The sequence below is a fragment of the Pan troglodytes genome, chromosome 8 (genome assembly GCF_028858775.2).
Source record: "Pan troglodytes isolate AG18354 chromosome 8, NHGRI_mPanTro3-v2.0_pri, whole genome shotgun sequence".
NCBI lineage: Eukaryota > Metazoa > Chordata > Mammalia > Primates > Hominidae > Pan > Pan troglodytes.
Genome location: NC_072406.2, coordinates 58,009,256 through 58,033,015, shown reverse-complemented (window position 1 = coordinate 58,033,015; position 23,760 = coordinate 58,009,256). Strand labels below are relative to the sequence as shown.

General features: G+C 41.2%; 1 protein-coding gene across 1 annotated transcript; it reads left to right on the top strand.

Moving 5' to 3' along the window:
• Positions 1-7,788: 7,788 nt before the first annotated feature.
• LOC742325 (cubilin) lies at positions 7,789-23,187 on the top strand. The gene is given in 9 exon segments (XM_016918550.4): positions 7,789-7,914; positions 8,260-8,414; positions 8,417-8,473; positions 11,820-11,967; positions 13,010-13,185; positions 16,749-16,792; positions 16,794-16,906; positions 19,026-19,261; positions 22,993-23,187. Coding segments are annotated over 9 exon segments (1,128 nt in total). The 5' UTR covers positions 7,789-7,823; the 3' UTR covers positions 23,101-23,187.
• The last annotated feature ends 573 nt before the right edge of the window (positions 23,188-23,760 follow it).

Sequence of the window (23,760 nt, the reverse complement as noted above, 5' to 3'; positions counted from 1 at the left end):
TCCCCAATTCCTCATCACTTCATCTATTTTTCTTTAAATCACATAATAGTACCTGCCATGAAAGGCAGTTTTGAAGATTAAAATTATGTGTACTAGAGTGTTTAGCACTGTGCCTGACATAAATTGTAAACAAATTTACCTCCCCTTTTTTCCCCCCTTGGAGTAATTCCAAATAGGCATGGACACTATGGAATTTCTTTTTCTTAAAAATTAAAAATAATGGATTTACATATAAAATTACAATTTCAAGAATGTTTTGAGGATGGCCTTGCTAGGAGAGTTGATTGGATTTATTCTCAAGATCCAATTTTATAGAGCGTGATTTGATAATGTCATTAAAACAGCTTGTCATTGTCTGAATTTCCGCAATTCATTCAGGCCAGAAACTACAATATCAAAAACAAGGAGTTATTTTCTTGCTTCAAAATAAAATACTTTTTTTTCAAATAAATTCTGTTCAGAACTATTCTTTTTTTCCCCCTTGGAAAAGCAATTTCCTTCAACTGGCAATGTTTCCAACTACCAGTAAACTGGCAGATCAAAGAACAGCCCTTGGAATGTGGAGCTTGGAGGTTTCCTTATTAAAGAGATTTTTCTGTGATAAATGGGACATTTGATTCCTTTTAGATTTTTTTTAGAGATTATAAATCACTTTTTAGAAAAGCTAATTTAACTGAACTCTGTGGTAGATACACAAGTAAAATCATACCAGTTCCATTATTCATTCATAATTCTATCATGATTGTCTGTGAAAGGGTTGACTTGGAGAGTAATTATGGTAATTGAATCACCTAGTGAATTGTGCATTTCACTGAATGGTCTCTGTTGAAATCCACATCACATCCATTGCAGAAGGAGTTAGTTGGCAAGGGTATGTGCCAGGCCATGTACCAGCATCACTGGAGGTGTAGAGAGCTAAAGGCATATCTTGAGGAGTTCCAGCTTCTTGAGGAGCTGTTAATAAAGTGTAGAAGACTGACATATAAACAAATAATATACATTTAAATAATTACATTTAAAGTACAAATAAAATACATTTAAATAATGGACATTTTTGTCACGTTGTATAACATGTTGTATAAATGATGAAAATCATAAATAGAAACAACGTAGAAGGGCAGAGCAGAAGAGGCTGTGATTGTGTTTTGGGGTTCAGGAAAGGCTTCCTAGAGGGGATGGCTGAGCTGGGATTTACAAAATAAACAGAAACTTACTCCCTTTTGTGATGCTTTACAAAATTGAGAGGAACATCACAAAAGAATGCTTCCTGTGGGAGGCTGACTACCAAAATGGAGAAGGAAAGGAAAGCTACATCCTCTCATGCCCAGGTTCTTGACTCCTAAATTACCACTTGCTTGTCACTCTTGTGGTAAGCAGTGACTTGGGCAGCAGAGAGGGGCCAGGAGCGTGAACCTAGTTGACTTTTTCTGCCAGGAAATATGGAACCAGCAGAGAGATGTACTCATCCTAACATTGCCCAGTTTTTCCTCAACCACATCGTGCCCCTTTTCTGTTTCTTTTTTCTTTTTTTTTGAGACGGAGTTTCGCTCTTGTCACCCAGCTAGAGTGCAATAGTGTGATACTGGCTCACTGCAACCTCTGCCTCCCCGGTTCAAGCGATTCTCCTGCCTCAGCCTCCCAAGTAGCTGGGCTTACAGGCGTGTGCCACCACACCTGGCTAATTTTTGTGTTTTTAGTAGAGACGGGGTTTCACCATGTTTGCCAGGCTGGTCTCAAACTCCTGACCTCAGGTGATCCACTTACCTCAGCCTCCCAAAGTGCGAGGATTACAGGTATCAGTGCCCCTTTTCATAGCCAATATTTTGTAATGCATCCTTTCCCACCTGAAGTGAATATCATCTATGCTATAACCTACCCATAATGTAATTTCAAAAAATCACTATAATATCCTAAAGGCAATGAAAAGGAGAAATAAAAGGAAAGTACATAAAATAGTGTATATTCGCGTATGTCAGTATTCTAACACTGCTACGCAAAGTCATGTAATAAAATAGATCCCTTTTATATGTGGAATGGTGGTGAATAACAAGTATAAATTTAAACAAATATGAGTGGGTTATATTTGCAACCCATATGCCAATAGTGACGTCGCCATTTACAACATGAATTTCCAAACTGGTGGAAAGACTTAAAACAAACATTTCTAAACCAAACAAAGTACAGTCTTCCCTCAGCTTACACAATAATTACATTTCTGGAAATTTGGTGCATATTGAAACTGTGCAAAAATATTTTTGTGTTTACATACAAAATGGATTTAGGTTCTGGGATCAAATAATGACAAAAAGTTTTCTTTACACAAATGTCAGACAGGACATTCAAAAGTTATGTGGGACATAAGTTCTCACTTTGCAAAACTGTACCGTGAATTACTAAATGCCAGTTATAGCCCCAAATTATAGTGATGACCCAAAAACCACCACTCTTGTGCAAAACACTCTCTACGGGGTGGTATTGACCTCATTGAGAAGGTCTGATTTAACGCGCTGGGCTTAACCATTCAGTCTGTGTCAGACACTGGAGCTGAGGAGGGGCGGTCCATCTTTGGGGAGAGGATCAGCAGTCTATGGAAGGTATCACATTCCTATCCATATGAGGTTGCACCTACTATTCATTTATTCTTTCATTCAATCAATGTTAATTAGCATACCTACTATATTCTAGACATTGCTCCAACAACTAGAAAAGAACATTGAGATTTTAGAAAACAATACTAGGAAAACTCCTGCACTTGAAGAGCTGATTCTAATCATTGCTTCTTTGTGGCTTTTTTCTGAGGCAACTGGGACTAATATAACTTTTCTTCCCCAGAAGATTCTGAAATGAGTCAGAGTTTAGCCCCAAAACTGAAAAGTCACTCTCTATTCGTCTACCCATACTAAATTATGCCCTGGCATGTTGCCCAGAAGACCCCATCAGACATTCTGCAATAAGATCAAAGAATTCATGAAGATACTCTAAGATACTCCAAGTAAGAATATCAAAATCCTCCTGTGATCAAACTCCCAGGGAAATATTAAAAGATAAAGTCCTAAGGATATTAATATATAAAAGTATTAAATTTGAAAAGAATTATAGTCCAATATCAAAGCCTATTTCCCTTGTGCATTAAAAGTTCATAGGAAGTAAAATCCAAAAATTTTCTTTCCCAGTTTCTCTGACTGCTCAAGTCAATAGCTGGGTGAAGTGTGGGATCTTGCTGTGGTTGTAGCAGAGCCTGCCTGCCACTAAATTATTTGTACAATGCCTTCAAGACCTTTAGCAGATTCTAAAACTATCAGAGTTCTAAAAGTTGAGAAAATATAACATTCTTCTCAGCACTTACCCACATCCACAAGACTTAAAACGTAATTCAAGCTCCAGGTCCAACGCAGTTGTGCTAGGAAATGTATGCTCCCAGAATGCAGCCCATAGCTGCGTATGATGGTGTAGATCCTAAAGACACCATTTATATCCCAGTTTATATATGATTCCCTCTCCTCATCATTGTATAGGGCACACCCTGCAAAGCACTGTAGGGCAACTGGCAAAAGTCTTTAGTGGAGACTTAGTGTTATCAGAGAATAAGAAAGCAGATACAGATCTTGGGTTTGACACACAGGAGTCTAGAGCCTCTTATGTCAGTTATCCTGAGGCCAAAAGCTATTTCAACGCATTTAGGAGAAATCTTACTGTGGTAGTGAATGAACTAACCCAACGCCAGCTTGGGGCCAGGCACATGTGTCATTTCCTTCCATCTAGCCCTGGCTTCTGCCTCATACCTTCTTTCACATTTACCAGTTATCCATTTAAAGCCCAAATCTGAGCTTACATCATGTAGGATCAGATCCAAACTCCTTGGCATGAAATGTATGGAACTTCACAGCCTTGTTTGCTGGACTTCGTCATTTCTCCTGTTCTCTCACCCTAGCCTCCAGGCCCAATGAAGGGGGTCAGAAGTTGTTGACACATGCCATGCGTTTCACACTTCCGTGGCCTGGCACTCATGTCTGTCTGGCTGGGATACCCTTCCTCTTTTGTAGGTCTGGAAGGTCTCTACTTACATTTAAGGGCCAATCCAAATGTCTGTCTCCATCATGTGGATTCTCATGATACACTTCCATTCTTTTATTGTGGCACTTACTTTTCTCTATTTTGTATATAATTTATATACACACATATATTTATATGTATACATATATAGTGTATGTGCATATACACACAAGTATATATACATTTAATTTATAGACCTTTACTCTCCTTTGTTCATGAGGAGGTCTATGTCTTGAAGGTCTAGAAAGGGCTTTATACATCCTTGTATGCACAGGACCCAGCACAGAGGCCTGGCACACAAGTCCCAGAATAAAAATGCTTGCGGCCGGGAGCGGTGGCTCATGCCTGTAATCTCAGCATTTTGGGAGGCCGAGGCGAGCGGATCACGAGGTCTGGAGTTGGAGACCAGCCTGGCCAACATGGTGAAACCCCGTCTCTACTAAAAATACAAAAATCAGCTCTGTGTGGTGGCAGGCGCCTGTAATCCCTTGGGAGGCTGAGGCTAGAGAATCATTTGAACTCAGGAGGCGGAGGTTGCAGTGAGCTAAGGCAAGATCACGCCATCGCATCACGCCTGTTGCTTGGGCAACAGGGCGAGACTCCATGTCAAAAAAAAAAAAATGCTTGCTAATATAAACGTGATCATAAAGACAGCAATGATTATCATGAAATTTTAACTTGCTTACCAGAAAAAGTGCATGATCTAAAACTTGGCAAATGTGCTATTCTGTGAAACAAGGGGGTGAAGATTAGAAAACTCGAGCTTCTTCGGATTCTGAATTAACTAAAATCATATTTAAGTTGGAAAGACAGTGCCATCTAGTGGTGCATTTCTTTTTCTTTTGAAATTACTGGTTTTAGCCATTCCTGTCTTATATAATTCTAGCACTTTAAGATAATGTCAGTGGTCATGGTCATGGCTGTTCTGTGGCCTTGAGCACATCATAGCTCTGTTATGAATTTAATATTTGGAGTTAGATACACACAGATACTCATTTAGAAATACAATAGGGCGGGGCGCGGTGGCTCACGCCTGTAATCCCAGAGGCAGAAGTTGCAGTGAGCCAATATCACGCCATTGCACTCCAGCCTGGGTGACAAGAGCGAAACTCCGTCTCAAAAAAAAAAAAAAAAAAAAAGAAAAAGAAAAAGAAAAAAAAAAAGAAACAGAAAAGGGGCACTGCGGATCACGAGGTCAGCAGATCGAGACCATCCTGGCTAACACGGTGAAACCCCGTCTCTAGTAAAAATACAAAAAAAATTAGCCGGGCGCGGTGGCGGGCTCCTGCAGTCCCAGCTACTCGGGAGGCTGAGGCAGGAGAATGGCGTGAACCCAGGAGGCGGAGCTTGCAGTGAGCCGAGATAGCGCCACTGCAGTCCGGCCTGGAGAAAGAGGGAGACTCCGTCTCAAAAAAAAAAAAAAAAAGAAAAAGAAAAAGAAAAATATATATAATGAAGATTACTCAGAAGAAAACAAATGTTTTCTAGTTATGTGTTTGAGAGAAATCCAAGCACCCACTATTTCAAAGGATGTTTCTAGAAGGCTGCCATGGCTGCGAATTGTTCTGGGTGCTGGCGACACCACAGTGAAGAAGTCAGACAGAGTCTCCGTCTCCCCACCCGTGGGACTTACATCCTTGTTGGGAAAGAGACCGGACAAAGCAAATAAACAATAAATAAGATCGGTTTTGATTATATTAGGAAAATAAAACAGGATGATGCTGGGGGAGGGCAACATTCGATAGCACGGGCTTCTCTGAGGAGGTGACATGTGAGGTGAGGGCCCATGACAGGGAGTCCTTAGCTGTGCGGGTTCAGCTTCAGCTGAGGAAAGACGTCTCCTGGCAGGAAGAGCTGCAGGAGCAGGGCCATGGGCAGGAGTCCTCCTGGGATGAAGGAAGTGCAACCAGCAGTGAGGTGCGGGCGGCCTGGGAAGGGGGCACAGGCCAGAGCAGCTGGGGCTTGCAGACCGTGGGAAGGAGCTGGAATTTTACTTTAGGTGCAACGGGGATCTGCCGGAGCATTTTAGTCAGAGCAGGAGCAGCATCTCATTGGAGTTTGCAGACATGCAGGCAATTCAGTGGAGAACACTATGGCTGCTCCGGAATTAGGTCTATTAAGAAGATGTTTCAGTGGGAACAGGTGAAGAACAATGGTGGTCACCTGGAGATGGAGCCCTCTGAGATATGTTTTGAAGGTAGAATGGAGTGGATGTGGAGTGAAGAGAGAGAGAGGAATCAGAGATGACTGAAGTTGAAGGCTTGAAACATTGAGGTAAAGAAGCCTCAGGGAGAACAATTTTGGGAGGGCTTGTGGAAGAGAGGAATCAAAGCACTTGTTTATTTATTTATTAGATATTTATTGAGTGCCTCTCATGTGCAGACACCTAAAAACTGGGAACATGGCAGTGAGCAGAACAGAAATCTGTGCATTCATGGAACTTGTATTCTCTTCAGCGGGAAAGACAATGAAATAAACAAGTTAGCCTGGGCAACATAACAAGACCACATCTCTAAAATTTTTTTATTAGCTATGCATAGTGGCATGCACCTGTAGTCCCAGTACTTAGGAGGCTGAGGTGGGAGGATCACTTGAGCCCAGAAGTTCAAGGCTGCAGTGAGCTATGATTGTAGCACTACACTCCAGCCTGGACAACAGAGTGAGACCTTGTCTCAAAAAAAAAAAAGTTAAATATGTAGTATGTAGAAGAAGGTAATACTTGCTGTGGAGAAAAGTCAAGCAGGAAAGGAGATGGGAATGTTGGGAGAGTTTACACAAGGAAGGCCTTATTGAGTTGGGGCTATCTTTTTTTTTTTTTTTTTTTTTTTTTGGAGACAGTCTTGCTCCATCACTCAGGCTGGAGTGCAGTGAAACGATCTCAGCTCACTGTAACCTCCACCTCCTAGATTCAAGCGATTATCCTGCCTCAGTCTCCTGAGTAGCTGGGATTACAGGCATGTACCATCACGCCGGCCAATTTGGGGATGTCTGAGTAAAGACCTGAAGAAATGTAGGAGGACAAACGATGTGGATATACAGGGAAGAGCATTCCAGGCAAAGGGAACAGCAAATGCCATACCCAAGAAGCAGGAGCATGCCTGGTTTGGCTCAAGAAGCAAAATGAACAAAGTGGAGACAATAAGAAATTAGATCAGAAAGGTCAGGGGTGGGATAGGAGGAGAGAAGGCCATTGTGATGGCTTTGGTTGTTCTATTGAGTGGATGGGCAGTTAGGAGGGTTTCAGCAGAGCGATGACCTGGTCTGACTTACATTTTAACAGTATCCCTCTCGATGACATTTTGAGAATAGACTAAGAGGAACAAGAACAGAATCAGGGGCTTCGTGGGAGTCTCCAGTGATCATCAAGGCAAGAGATCAGAGCAACTAGGGCCAGAGTGTTAGTGGGTGCAGTGGTTAAGGTAGCAGTGGGTGAGCGGACTCTCATGACACATTCTTTTTAAAATCATAGGTTACTTTCCCAAAGAGGAAAAAAATGTTAGGCATCATACCAGGTTTTTACTGAAAGTCATAATATAATCAATCCAATTATAATTCTGTTCCTTAATTAAGACCACCTCTAAGAACATCAATGTAAAAATGTTTAATCATGACCTATTGCGACTTCACATCCAATTTAGTGTGAAAGATGCAACTTTTTTGTAAATAATGGAGAAGTAATGAATTGTTTTTCTTTTCAGTTATACCATGGGGTTAGTGAAAATGCCAACTTGGCTGGAACGTTTTGTGGTTCCACTGTACCTGCTCCTTTTATGTCTTCTGGTAACTTCCTTATGGTTCAATTTGTCAGTGACTTAACATTAGAAAGGGAAGGATTTAATGCTACATACACCATCATGGACAGTGAGTAAATAGAAGCATTTTTATATGTTATGAAATACACATGTATTTAGGCACTGAAAAGAATGCCCTGCTTATTATATTGAAATTTCAATGTTAATTACTAAACTCAATGTCAATTACTATCTAAACTCAATGTCAATTACTAAACACCATGTTAATTACTCTATGTTTAATCTGTGGTACAAAATTTGATACAATTTTTAGTCAAGGATATAAACCCCCAATTCTTAATGGAATGATGAAAATATAGCTCCTCTGGGGTGAGAGATGAGGAAGACAGAATTTTAAAGACTGCCTGAGATGAGACATGAATAAATTGTCTCCTGTGTTGCTTTTTCTTCCCAGTGCCTTGTGGTGGAACATACAATGCAACTTGGACCCCACAAAATATTTCATCACCCAATCCATCAGACCCAGATGTCCCATTTTCCATCTGTACTTGGGTCATTGACACCCCTCCACATCAGCAGGTCAAGATAACTGTTAACTGTGTGGGTGTTAACAGCTGAGCTCATAAGACTGCATGCAGAATTACTTACAGCTTCAGGACTCACCACAGGTAACAATTACAGGATGAATGACAGTCGCATCTTTTCACTAGCTTTTGCAAAACACTTGAAATAATGAGTCCATGATTAAATAATTTTCTAAGTTACTTCCAGCTTAATGTGTTTTCCATCTGTACACAAAGCCCTCCAATCAGGTGTGTCGAGAAACTTGTACTTGGTCCTGTAGGTCCAGAGCTCTCAAAGCTTTGTGTGCCTAAGAATGTGTTAAGATGCATCTTAAAAGTGCATCCTCCCTGGCACACCCTCAGAGACTGAGTTATAACACCCATTTATCTGACTTTTTGACAAACATCTCTGGTGTTTTGGTGCCAATACCAGAGCTCCATGGACCATGCTTGGAGAAATACATATAGTTAGTAGGATTTATGTATAGGCTGAATTGAAAGGGTCAATACAGAACACAAGAGAATCAGTGAAGAGGGTGTTTGGCACCAGTTTCAGAGGTCTATATTCATGGTAATATAAGAGAGATAAAAAGAAAAGGGCCAGGTGCGGTGGCTCATGCCTGTAATCCTAGCACTTTGGGAGGCCGAGGCAGGTGACCTGAGGTCAGGAGTTCAAGACCAGCCTGGCCAATGTGGCGAAACCCTATCTCCACTAAAAATACAAAAAATTAGCCGGGTTCAGTGGTGTGTGCCTATAACCCCAGCTACTCGGGAGGCTGAGGCAGGAGAATCGCTTGAACCTGGGATGCGGACGTTGCAGTGAGCCAAGATTGCGCCACTGCACTCCAGACTGGGCGACAGAGCAAGACTTTGTCTCAACAACAACAACAACAACAAAAACAAAGAGGCTGGGCCCGGTGGCTCACACCTGTAATCCCAGCACTCTGGGAGGCCGAGGCAGGTGGATCATAAGGTCAAGAGATTGAGACCATCCTGGCTAACACGATGAAACCCCGTCTCTACTAAAAATACAAAAAAAAAATTAGCCGGGCGCGGTGGCAGGTGCCTGTAGTCCCAGCTACTCGGGAGGCTGAGGCAGGAGAATGGCGTGAACCCAATCGCGCCACTGCACTCCAGCCTGGGTGACAGAGCCAGACTCCGTCTCAAAAAAAAAAAAAAAAAAAAGAAAGCCATTTTGAGCTTTACAAAATGCTGAGTCTGAATTTCCTCTGGAATAAGATGTTGAGGAGACAGTTGGACACAAAGTGGGATGTTGACGTAAGGCCCAAAGATTTTTGTGCATCATCATTATCATGATAAGTAATTGAAATAATGAGAAGAATAAGATTATCCAGGGAAAAATATGTAAAGGGAGAGGCCGTGAACTGAGGATGGATACCAGGGAGAACATCTGAGAATACCTGGATTGTCTTTCTGCAGTTGGGGGAGCAACTAACCCTCCCCAGTTCATTCCAAGAATGTCATGTTCAAGCCCCATGTGCTGGAATAGTAGAGTCCCATTTGCTGTCTTCTGAGTTTTCAGGGTCCTCTTCATTATAAATCTGGGGTCCCCTGCTTCTCACCTGGTCTTGCTGGGGAGAGAAAAGTTCCATTTGTCTGACTCCAATGTGGAGAGGTGTGAGATGTGCTGGCAGCTGAATAGGCCCTGGACTTGCTCCGTTTTGTGCAAAGCATAGACGCTGAGATGAGCTCCCAAGCTCTCAAGATGGACAAGATGCTAGATTATCATCATTCTGTTGGTAATGGTTTTCAGGACAAAATCCCCATTACCCAGTGGTACCCTTACTGGAAGGACTTAGAGCCAAGTGGAACAAGGTCCTTTGGGTGAAGCCTTTTCCCCCTGCTTCATGAAGCTAAGACAATGAGGATCATGGTGGACCACTCAGCGGGTCACAGAGTGCCACTTACAGAGCACTGGGCACCAGCTGGAACATAACAGCAGCTGGAGTGGCTGTGAGTAAGACCCAGTGTTTGTCATGAGTGAATAATGTTTTCAACTGAATGAATACAGGAAACAGTCAAGGGTTTCAGACTGGGTAGGTAGGGAGGAAACAAACATTGACGGATGAGCTGGGAGAAACTGGGATTCTCAGGGTATCCAAGAATAGACAGAGAAGGTCTAATTGGAAGATCATGAAGGAATGATGTGTAGGGCTGTTATAGAGGATGTACAGTAGCTACCTGGCATTGGGAATGAATGGAGACACAGAGATGGAAGTCACTGGTGTTAAGAAATATAAAGTGAGGATGTTTAATGGCTTGTCTGTATAAACACTGAAACCTCTAAGCGTTCAGAAAGGAAATTGGGGGCAGGAGATTACTATGAGCTGAGACACCTCAAGTCTTTCATAAATGCTGGGAAGTAACCAGGAGAAAAGTAAGTGAGAGTGATGACAATGGTGAGAATATATTTGACCAGACGTAGAGACCCTCAAAGGTGAACCAGCTTTGAGGCAAGGATGGAAGCTGCAGTGAGGAACGTGGAGCATCCCTCCCTTCCCCCTAGGCTGACCCCCCACCCTTCCTACTCAATGAACTGTGGAGCATGGGAAAAGAGTGGCCTTTACCAGGAGGCTGGTGGAGAAACAGGTTTTGCTAAGGCTACAAAGTGGACAGGCGGAGGATGTATACAGAGAATAATTGACCGTGCAGTTAAAGTTCACAGGATACAGCAAAGTTAGACAAGGACCAAGAGCAGGAGACAGTTGGGAGGAGGAGTGGAAGTCCTGAGCAGTAAGAGGAGTTTGCAAGCAGAGGTGGGTTGGGTCTTTCAGTAGGTTCCTAAGGACTGCAGATATTAGAGACATACTTGTGACAGGGAGGCTGCAAATACCCTGACTTTGGTACAACTTGTTTTTATGCAAGAACTGGTGAGCATTCAACTGCATTTACTCCAGGTTTTTGAGAGGTAATGAGGGCTGCCCAAGTGTTACAAAGGGGAACCGGCACCTCATTACAGGCCCTGGCTGGCTTGGGGATGTACAGTGGAACCAAAGGCTCTGATTAGATTTGCTAAGGGGTAGCAAGGGCTGGATCAGGGCAATGATGGTTGTTAGTCTCATGGAGCTCAGGACTGGCAAAAGCCCCAGGAGGAGAAATCCAGTGAACTCTCAAACAGCCCAGTGGTGCTCAGAGCAATGGCACAGGCCTCGACTAGGAAGTCACATCAGAGGGGAGGGGTCTTGTTTTCAGCAGGGATGTGTCTGTGGTTTCAGCAGAAACTTTGCCTCCCCTCCTCCCTCCCCTCTGGGAAGGTGCGACTTGTATCAGTTCCAAGGCCAATGTGAGTCTTCTTGCAGAGCACTTCCAACAACAGAGCTAGTTTCCATGGTTAAATATTTAAGCCATACTTTTATAGGCAGTTTAATTTCTGTTATGCTGTTCTCTTCTAAAATAAATCTAACATGATTTGGCTTCCATTTCATTTCAGAGTCATGGAAATTCAAGAATTCAGTTCTGTGGCAGAAATGCTTCGGCTGTGCCAGTGTTTTATTCTTCTATGAGTACTGCAATTGTCATTTTCAAATCTGGAGTTTTAAACAGAAATTCTAGAATGAATTTCACCTATCAGATAGCAGGTGAGCCCCAGAACTTCATCTTTTATTAAGAAAAGCTGCCATCATTACAAATATTCCTAGAATAATTACAATTATTTCTAGAATTGACTCCCGTGAGTAAATTAGGATTTGTTAACAAAAACCACACCCATCTCTTAACTAGAACCCGGGCCCAATTTAGCAAATTACTAAAGTTGGTTTCTAAAGAGGTAAAGAGAATACAATACTAACCAAGATGCTTAGAATGCTAGCATTTTCTTCAACGTCCATGTAGTTGATTTTAAAAATATACTAGTTATTTTGTTAATTTACCCACTTAACCACACTGAATATACATATTTATTTATGAGAAATATATATATATTTGCAAGAGCTTTATCAAAATATAATCCTCATATCATACAATTTACCCATTTAATGTTTATATTTCAGAGGTTTTTAGTATTTTCACAAGGTTGAAAATCTTAGAAAATTATTTTTGTAAAAATCAAAAAGCCTTAAAAGAGTTACCTGATTACTATCACTGAGAAGTTTATTTTCACAGAACACTTTATTTGATATTTATTTTGAATTGATTCAAATGAAAGCTGCCTTTGGTTAAACAAACAAAAGTACTTTAGATTTTTTTTTACAAAAAAAAAAAAGGTAAAGAATGATTTCCCACAAATAACTCACAAATGGATTTAAAATCCTTGCGCAAAACTCTGTCTTGGAGGTAGTGTCCTTGTTTAAAAGAGAGTCTGAATGCTAGCCACTTCACCTCAATGTGATCAGAAAAGTTCAAAGGATCCTCGAGTATTCGTCTTTAAAGGAGAAGGCTCCTGTGTCATGCTTCCTGTAGGGGTGTTTGTGTGAACGAGCTGCTGCATTGCATCTGTGTGTGCTGCTTGAAATTCACTTCACTGCTCAGGGTCTCAATTATCTCAAAGGTAAACGAAGAAGCTGGATTACTTTTTTCTAAAGTTTGTTCACATGTAATGATCTTTTTGAATTATTCCTGTGAAGTTGAAAGAGCACTGAACACCGGAATGCATACATTAATTATGCATATTTTTCTTCTAAGATTGCAACAGAGACTATCACAAGGCATTTGGCAACCTGAGGAGTACTGGATGGCCAGATAACTATGACAGTGACATGGATTGCACCATTACTCTCACAGCCCCCCACAACCACACCCTCTTTTTTCATTTGTTTGGCATTGAGAACTCAATTGAATGCAGAAACGATTTCTTGGAGGTAATATGCATTTGAATATCATTTAAATGGTGATGGATTTTACACCTTTTCTTTAGTGCTTCTAATGCTCTATGATTCTTACTTGTTTCATTAATTTATTCATTACCCTTTCATTCCCTAAACATTTACAGAGCACCAGTCCAAACACCGGAAATTGGGAACCTCAGGGCCCTCGGAAAACTCCTAGTCTGGTGGAAAGGACAGATGGGGTATAGCCAATTACAGCACAATGTGGAAAGGACTAACTGAGTCCAGCAGGGGTAGGGGTTCCTAACTCAGTCTGGGAACTAGAAACCTTCTTTAAGAGGGCAATATGTAAGTTGAGACCTAAAAGGATCAGAGGAAAGTCTAAGAACAACATGCTGATTCTGTAAAATGAAACTGAATGATACTAAATAGCTCACCTAATTTCCCTGACAGCTACAGTAAGTTTGGGGCATCGTCAACATCCTCTAAAGACAAGTGTTGCCTTGAATAAGTGCTCCCTTGTTGCAGGAGGTGTGGTCTGTCCTTTTTCCACCACAACTCCAGAGCTCTAATTTGGACACAGAAGTGACTTTGCTGTTTGCCCATTCTCCACCCATTCACCCCCCACTCCCACCCCAGGACACACTGAGAGAGAAGCCCCCCTTGCACCTGGAGCAGGCAGAGCTATGCCCCTTGTGGGCCTGAACCTTTGGGGTCTTCCAGAGCCCCTGGTGAGCTCCCTCTGTGCTCTTTCTGCCACATCACCTGCATTGAGCATGTGAGATGGAACATGAATATCATTGCTCATAGGCAGGAAACGGTCTGAATAAGACTCATCTGATGCGGACCCAGTGTGTGGAACTCAGCACCTGTGTTTTGCCAGAAAACCCCCAGAGCTCATGCGGCTGCGACCTTTGCAAGCTCTGTTGAAAATGCATTCATCCTTAGGAAATAAACTCAGGTGGAACCTGAGACTCAAAAGGATAAGGATGCTGAATTCCTCTGAGAGTGGAATTTAAATCTAAACCTCATCCCGATGCTCTCTAAACTGGCTTTGTTTCACCATACAAGAGGCTTCAGTAAGGTTTCCAAAAAGTTTGCTTGTTCCTCTACACCTGATCTGGAGTTGTATTTTTTGTTTTATTTTTTTTCTCACTGCCTCTTTGATCAGGTCTTCATTCAAAATAAGCTGCCCAAGATGATTTCATCTTTGTAGCATAAACAAATGTACTGGTGTATGCAGCAGGCTTCTTTCCTTCTGTGGGAGGATTCTTTCCAGTGGGCTTCTGTTCAGCTGCTAGTTTCTTGGTAGCTGCAGCCTTTGTTCCCAACAAAACATCTTTTCTCGCCTGCAACCCACCTCATCTGATTTGGCTTCTAGGGCTGCTGTCACCTTCTGCCCGACCTGGTGAGGAAGGGTGTTCTGGCACATGGTCTTTGCCTATGGGTTTAGCTTCAACATGATTCCTGATGCAGTTTTATCATCCTGGAAAGCTCTCCCCTTTGGAATTCATCTAAATCCTTTATTAATCAATAGCCTTAACATGTAGTGCCATAAATAACACTCAGAGGAAGCTCATGCCTTTTCTAAAGGAATATTCCCATGACAGGAAACCAAAAGACGTATGTAGCAGGGAGGAAACGAAGAGACAAATACAGTATTCTTTGTGCCGGTCAGGTTACTCAACTTGGACCTATGTACCTCCCCCACCATGGAGATCCATATATTTATATGAAGTGTAAAGCAGAAAGAATGAGGCGAGTGGGATCTGGAGGAAAGATGGAATAATCCCATTAGGCTGGAGTCACAGTGCAACTAACTCTTAACTCACTCCAGCTTGAATGGACCATTATTGATCAGAGTCAACATTTGCCATTTGCCTGATAGATGCTGGGAAGCAAAGCCTTGCTTTCCAGCCATGGACAGTAAGAACTCTTCCTCCTCGCTGTCCTTCATTACTCCGTAGAATGGATCTGAAACTTCCTGTCCCATAAGCAAAGAAAGGAAACCACAGCTTAGGCCTGTAAAATGTAGCTCTGTCTGGCTCTCAGTGGGAAGACTGTGGGCATAGTTTATTGGCAGCTGGACCAGGAAGCCTCAGCATTCCATTCTTGTGAACTGCCGTGGGAACAGAAATGTCTGACTGAGGATTCTGTGTTACTACCAAGTGAGGGACGAGCTCTAGACCATGCCTGGAATCTGCGATTGTTTTCATGCCTTCACCTCCCCTTCCAGGATCCTCTGATGTCGCAGGGATGCCTGCTGCTCTCGGTGGCCCCATTCCTCCTAGGAGACGAAAGTGAATAAGACAAGTTGTTGGCAGTGTCCGTGAAAATTAGTATCTCACTGCTCCTCTCAGAGCAACGCCATTTTAAAAGAGGACCCCTAGGTGAAAACACCCAAACTCAAGAGTATGGTGCTGGCAGGTCTTACATATGGCAGCCCCCCTATCTACTAGTGGATAACTGGCTACTCTGTCATGGCAAGTCTACTTTATTTAAACACTTAGCAGAATAATCCCTGAAGCACTAGAAAGGCATTAGTCTCTCCCATGGGCTACTACATAGACCTAAAAGGAATCTCACCTGATCAACACAGCCCAGCAAGATTAGAGTGTCTTAACTCTGTGACTTAAGATACCAGCAATTAACCAAATTTTAAATCATGGAATTACAAAGGGAAGAGAGGAACTTCCAATGTTTTGAATACATGGATCAGTAAAATCAGCATTTCTACATGTCAGGCTGGTTCCAACATACATTGCCTGTGTAACGTTTCCTTTAGAAGCGTTGAGAGCCCTCCTGGAAGCAGGGCTAGTTGTGAATGCAGGGTAGGAGCCAGGCTGGGGGACAGAAAATGGTTGAATTCACAGTGTGGTTCTCTCTTCCCTCAAAACACCAACTCATTTCCTGTTTTTATATGTGTCTATTCAAAAATGAGGAGTTGAAACATAAAAGCAACAAGGCCTCGGAATGTGTTTTTAAAACACGTTTAACAACAGTCAGAAGTTGTATAGATTTGTAATTCTGTCCTTCACCCATACAGAAATTCCTTTTGTTCTGAACTTTATTATACTTTGCATTGTATTTTTTTCATAGCCCCTTTACAGCCAAGTAATTTTCAATGGGAAACCCGTGTGCGCGCACACACATACACACACACACACACACACACACACAATGAAAAATGTATAATAGTTGACTGGAAACAGGGCAGGCAACATTGCCCCCACCCATCCCCACCCTTTAAAAATTCACTTTACCTACATTCTTCCAAATGTCTCCCCAAAAGCAAAGGCTGCAGGATCATAGCACAAACTATTATATAAAAAAGCAGACTGATGTTTTAATTGCTACAGGTTAACAGATATTTCTGAATCCAAATACAAATGTTTTTTGATCTACACATGGGACATTTTTCCCCTTTGCAAGTGAAGATGACTTCTGCATATATTTTCAGAAAACCCTTCATTCTTATGTGTATAAAAAGACAAAGCTTTTCCAAAAAGTGTCATCATTCAAATTGTCTCACGGTGTAATGTATATACATTGGAGAAGAAAGTGTAAGTTTAATAATGAATGACTCCTTCCTAAAGGTGAGAAATGGAAGTAACAGCAATTCACCATTACTTGGCAAGTACTCTGCTGCCAAACCCTGTCTTCTCTCAAAATAATGAACTATACCTATGATTTAAGAGTAATAGTGTAATTTCGGATCGTGGATATGAAATCATCTGGACCTCATCACCCTCTGGTAAGACATTTGTACTTTGTACGGGAAAGCAGTGTAGGTGAGTAAAACATAAGGTGTCTAATAGAAAAAGGCAAAGTAACCTTATATTTTTTAGCTACCTGTGTACCTGATTAATTCATGTTAAGAATAGAGATTTTTAACAATGAAGGTACAAATTATTTTGTTGTTGTTGTTGTTGAGATGGAGTCTTGCTCTGTCGCCCAGGCTGGAGTGCAGTGGCACGATCTCAGCTCACTGCAACCTCCGCCTCCTGGGTTCAAGTGATTCTCCCACCTCAGCCTCCCTAGTAGCTGAGATTACAGTTGCATGCCACCATGCCCAGCTAATTTTGTATTTTTAGTAGAGACGGGGTTCTGCCATGTTGGCCAGGCTGGTCTTGAGCTCCTGACCTCAGGTGATCTACCTGTGTCGGCCTCCCAAAGTGCTGGGATTACAGGCATGAGCCACTGCACCTGGCCAGATTACTTTAAATTCTACATTTATTCATTATTTCTGTTTATAAAATAATATATATTCATATATGAAGCACATATAAGGTATGAAGATTTAAAAATTCCTTTGTAAATTCAATTTTGTTAGACTTTTTGACTTTTGGTTTGACCATCAAGGAAGTTCATTGAGAATTTAAGGAAAAATATTTACCAAAAATCCAACTTATGAACACATTCTGGCATATATATGAATGCTTGTGCTTCTCACAGGCCCTGACATTTGTTGGCAGTCCTGGAGAGAAATTGCTTTTTTAGGGTAGTAAGTATCCTCTCATATTTTTGGTTGGCCACTTTTCAAACAGCTAAAGAAAATTTAAGTCATGTCAATACATTTAATGCAAGAGAGGAGAAATACCTTTATGAAATGTCCTCAAATACCAACATGCATTCCAAATAAAAAAAGATAAACAGAAATCACTTTAAATACCTTAAGAAAATGGTTCTATTAAGATAATCGTGGGTAATGGAATTTTGGCACCCAAAGGAAGACAAAGATGACTTCCAATGCTCAAATTTTATCGACGAGGAAATAAAACACCAAGATTAGGCTGGGTGTGGTGTCTCACGCCTATAATCCCTGGGAGGCCAAGGCAGCTGGATCACCTGAGGTCAGGAGTTCCACACCAGCCTCCTAGTGAAACCCTGTCTCCACTAAAAATACAAAAATTAACTGGACATGGTAGTGCATGCCTGTAATCCCAGCTACTTGGGAGGCTGAGACTAGAGAATCACTTGAACCTGGGAGACGGAGGCCGTAGTGACCTGAGATCACACCACAGCACTCCAGCCTGCGTGACAGAGCAAGATTCTATCTCAAAAAAACCCCACCAAGATTAATGAGTTGCCCAAAATGCTCTGCTAGACTGAGGTGGAGATGGGACTAGACCTCAGTGGTCAGAGGCCCAGCCAGGTGCTCCGTAACTATGCCAGCCAGCTTCTTCCTGTCCTGGAGGCTATCTGGATCTCCACAGATATGTAGTCTATATGTAGTCTAAATCATGACAGCCTTCATATACAGATTAACAAATTGAACAAATTAACACCAAAACTTGAAGTATTCGACCTCAAGTATGTCAGTTATTAGGGTGGTAAACTTACTTTTATAATGAAGTCATTCCTGCCACCACCTGCAATCACACACTTCCTCTTGGTTTAGTGCTGAATTTTCCTTCTAATTTTACTTCACTCACATCATTGGCATCAACTCAGGGTAAGCAAAGATCTCCACACCATCGAAAGCACAGAGGCAACAACTTGATTTTCTCCCACAGTTACTTTATCAAGTTTTTGTTTGTTTTGTTTTGTTTTTGTTTGTTTGATTGTTTTCCATTCTGCTGTCAACCCCCGATTTTCAAAGTACAGTCCTGGAGGAAGTTGTCCTTGGATCGTGATATGCAGGCAAAGGCATGTGTGTTGAGGATGGAAGAGGTGGTGGTGGCGATGGGAAGAGAGGGGAAGTGAGGAGAAAGGGTGTAGCCCAAAGAAGAGGAACAGGAAAAGCGGTTTCTGCCTCTATTATTCTTGCAGAGTCTCAGCACCTTAAGAAAATAAAGTCTTATTGCCTAACAAGCCAGACTGGATGGCTTATACATTGTTGAATCAAACTTCCTGTCCTGTTTTCCTTGCAGGATGTGGTGGAACTCTTTATGGAGACAGAGGCTCATTCACCAGCCCTGGCTATCCAGGCACCTATCCAAACAACACGCACTGCGAGTGGGCACTGGTAGCTCCTGTTGGAAGGCTTCTCACTGTCAACTTTTACTTCATCAGCATTGACGATCCAGGAGACTGTGTCCAGAACTATCTCACACTCTACGATGGGCCCAACGTCAGCTCTCCATCCTATGGACCATACTGCAGAGGCGTGAGTAGAACAAACATTTTATATTCCCATTTGTTATGTTTAGACAATGAGTCACTTAATGTAGACTTTTTTTTTTTTTTTTTTTTGAGACAGAGTCTCACTCTTGTCACCCAGGCTGGAGTGCAGGGGCACAACCTCAGCTCACTGCAACCTCCACCTCCCAGGTTCAAGCAATTCTCCTGCCTCAGCCTCGTGAGTAGCTGGGATTACAGGGGCCTGCCACCACGCCCGGCTAATTTTTGTACTTTTAGTAGAGACGGGATTTCGCCATGTTGCCCAGGCTGGTCTTGAACTCCTGACCTCAGGTGATCCGCCCACCTTGGCTTCCCAAAGTGCTGGGATTACAGGCGTGAGCCACCGCGCCCGGCCTGGTGTAGGCTTTTAAAGGCAGACACATGCAGAGTACAAAGCACAGCCTTTAACAAATTGAGCAGTTTTCCGACTTGCCTTTCTATTCTCGGAGCATGAGTGCCATCTGGTGGGCATTGCATTAAATTACTATTAATAGTTACCAAAATCAGCTCTGCGTCAGAATCACCTGTGGAGTTACTTACATTAGACTTCCAGTTCCCACCGAAACCTATTGAATCAGGATTTCCCGGGGAGGAGCCACAGCATGCTGTTTTTTAAAAGCTCCCTCTGTGACGTCAGTGCACCGCCTAGGGTTGAATACCCATGTTTATTTCTGCATAAATAAAACTATAGAACATTTGGACACCTGGCTCTATTTTATCTACTTCTTGCTGAAAATTGCAGGAATTCTTTGAAGAAATGGTGACTGATAGTTTGTTTTTGTAAAGCTCATATCAGGGCTTTACAAACAACAACTCAGAATCTGATGTTGATTCAATATTGCAGGCATCTGTGCTTACGGTCCTCTCATTTTATGTGCAAGTAGATACTTAAAGGGAGTATGGGCTCACACCTGTAATCCCAACACTTTGGGAGGCCCAGGCAGTTGGATCACTTGAGGTCAGGAGTTTAAGATCAGCCTGGCCAACATAGGGAAACCCCATCTCTACTAAAAATACAAAAATTAGCCAGCATAGTGGCACACGCCTATAATCCCAGCTACTCAGTAGGCTGAGGCAGGAGAATCGCTTGAGCCCAGAAGGTGGAGGTTGCAGTGACCCGAGATTGCGCCACTGCACTCCAGCCTGGGCGACAGAGCCAGACTCTGTCTCAAAAAACAAGAGAGTAAGTAAGGGAAAAGTGGCTGCTGGCAAGTGGGTATCTGTTTCTAATTTTTCTGCTCTTTAATCACTTAGGCTTTGTAATCAAACTAGACAGAGAATTATATCAGCTGGAAATCTAGATGGTTTTTAAAATATATTATTTATAAAATTGATAAATGCTATTTTCAGAAGTATCAGAAAATAGACTAATTTTTCTAACACCCTAGCATTCTCATATATTCTTAACACCTTTCTTTGAATATCTTTGCATATATTTTACATGCATATTTTTTACTGTTTGATGTTGTGTTTTTTCCACTTACCAATACATCATTAATATCTTATATTAATAAAAACACTGGTGCATCGTATTTAGTTTTTGGAGAGTATTCCATTGCATAAGTGCAGCCTAATTTATTTAACGAAGCCCCTCTAAGTGGACATTTAGGTCTCTTGAACTTTTTGCAACTACAGACAACACTTAATAAACTTTTTGTTAGTGATATCTTTATACACGGAGTTACATTACTTGGTGAGAAATGGTGATCACAGGACCAGCAGATACTGTATTACGGGGTTGCACAGAAGGCCCACAGACGGAGACCCCGGTAAATGTGCCACACATCAGATTTAGAAGCTAACCAGCTCTTAGACATTGAATTGAAATTTACAAACATTTCAAAAGGGAGGAAAAGAGACAATTTTAACAATATCATGACTTTATATTGACAGGTTTTTTTTTTTTTTGTGGGCATGGTTTTCAGTGGCTTGCAAACATATAACCCCATTTGATCCCCACAGTGACAATCCCGTAAGGTGGAAAGAACAAGTATATCCTGGACTTTGCAGATAAAAGAAAACCGAGTCACTGAGAGAAGTGATTTCCATTTAATCCAATGCCGCGTTAAGCTGTAATATATAGCGAGATACATCAATTTTTTAAACTGTTGGTGTTTACAGTATTTTCCCAGTTTTACATTTTCTTTTATAAATGTAGATATAATTTCATGTGTAATTTTTTTTTCCTTAAAGGTACCACTGATTTAACACTTTATAAATGTTAAACATAAATTTAAAAAAGTAAAACATAAGTATAAAATAGTCAATTTACATAGAGAGGTAGCTCTTATTTTGCTAATATTTACATACTTACAACTTTTTGTAAGTATGTAACTTTTTGTAAGTTGTAATATTTTGCTAATATTTACATACATACAACTTTTACATTTTACATACATACATATTTACATGCATATTCACATACAAAAGTCATATACTTTTTTATGTATACTCCTTAAGTATACAATTCAACTTTTGTATGTATGTAAATATGCATGTAAATATGTATGTAAAATGTAAACTTACATTTATATACATACAATTTACATACAGAGGTGGCTCCTTATTTTGCTAATATAAATACAAACCATCCCCTGATTTGGGAGATATTTTGTGTTATGGTAAATACCATTGTTCACAGGGAAATCCTCTATCCCTTGCAACTACAGAATATGAACATCAAGCAAATGAAAGAATAATGGGAAAAACAAGGAGAATCAAAGGAGATTCTAAAACTTCTGTTGACTGTCCATACTAGTTTGTCAATATAAAAGAAGTTGTTGAAATTTGGAAGCAGATTAAAGTGGAGGTAAAAAGTAGACATGCATAGGAATAAAAATATTGCATATACCTTGATATATCTCTTACAGAAAAAAATCTATACTCACTTGAATTAGTGAGTATCTTGGAAATAGGTCTGTGTTTTGATGACTTGGGGTGGGGCTGAGGCAGGAAAACCCAGTAATATGAGCATCATGAGAGCAGGGCTTTTTGCCTGTTTTGCTCATTTTTTAATATCCCTAGTACTAAAAACAATACCTGCAGCGTGGCAGTGACTTGATCAATATTTGCCAAATGAATGAACAGAAAGTGAGAGAAAACGGGGACCCATCTATACCCCTCAACACACAGACAAACACACACTGTTCCACAGAAGTATATGAAAATAAATCCCAAGAGGAAGCTATAAACATTGAGGATGAAAATAGTATATTTTACTTAGTGTGATCATTTCACTTACATATGTTTCTTTAAGAAAAATTAAATTTGCAGTAAGAACTTGAATAAGAAGTTCAAATTTTTCGGTAACAGTTTTATTGAGGTATAATTTACATACCATACTTTCCATACATACAATTTACATACCATGCAATTCACCTCCTTAAAGTATACAATTCAGTGGTTTTTAGTAGATTCACAGAGTTGTGTGGCCATTATCAGCACAGCCAATTTTGGGACACTTTCATTACTCCCCAAAAGAAACCCTGTACCCATTAGCAGTCCTTCCTCATTTTCCCTTAACTCCCCATGCCCAGAAATATTTCTTTGTAAAGCATTTGCATTCATTCTTTGCAAGGTTACTTCAAGAAATATATGCAGGTTCACTGTAAATTCTATAAAATTTCTTTATGTGGTACTTTGTTACTAGGTTAACATTTCTAGAAAAAGGTTCAAATATGTGAAGTATATAATTTGATACTTTTTTTTCAACTTTAGGATACCAGCATAGCTCCCTTTGTGGCTTCCTCAAATCAGGTCTTCATAAAATTTCATGCTGCTTATGCATGGCATCCATCCACATTGCAATTAACTTGGGACTGCTAAGTGGGTAACTCAGCATGTTCACTCAGCACTTTCCCTCTGCAGCATGCTAGACAGGACTTTGTCGTCTTTATACACGACCCCTGCCAATGCCATGGAGAATAAGCTGTACTTTTATGGTTTTCACCAAACCATGGATAGAATCAATATTTGTAGGTTGGGCGTGGTGGCTCATGCCTGTAATCTCACCACTCTGGGAGGCTGAGGTGGATGGATCACCTGAGGTCAGGAGTTTGAGACCAGCCTGGCCAACATGGCGAAACCCCGTCTCTACTAAAAATACAAAAATCAGCCGGGTGTGGTGGCAGGCACCTGTAATCCAAGCTACTTGAGAGGATGAACCAGGAGAATTGCTTGAACCTGGGAGGCGGAGGTTGCAGTGAGCCAAGATCACACCACTGCACTCCAGCCTGGGTGACAGAGCAAGACTCCATCACAAAAAGAAAAAAAAATCAATATTTGTACATTTTCTTGAGCATAGAATATACCTTCTTTAGTCTTGAGTGTGCATTTCATTCTAATATTTTGAGCTGAAATTTAAAAAAATATCTTTGAAAGACTTGGAAATGATTATGGCATATGTGACATACATTTTTCAAAGTTAATAACAATAGCCAGGGGCAGTGGCTCATACCTGTAATCCCAGCATTTTGGAAGGCCATG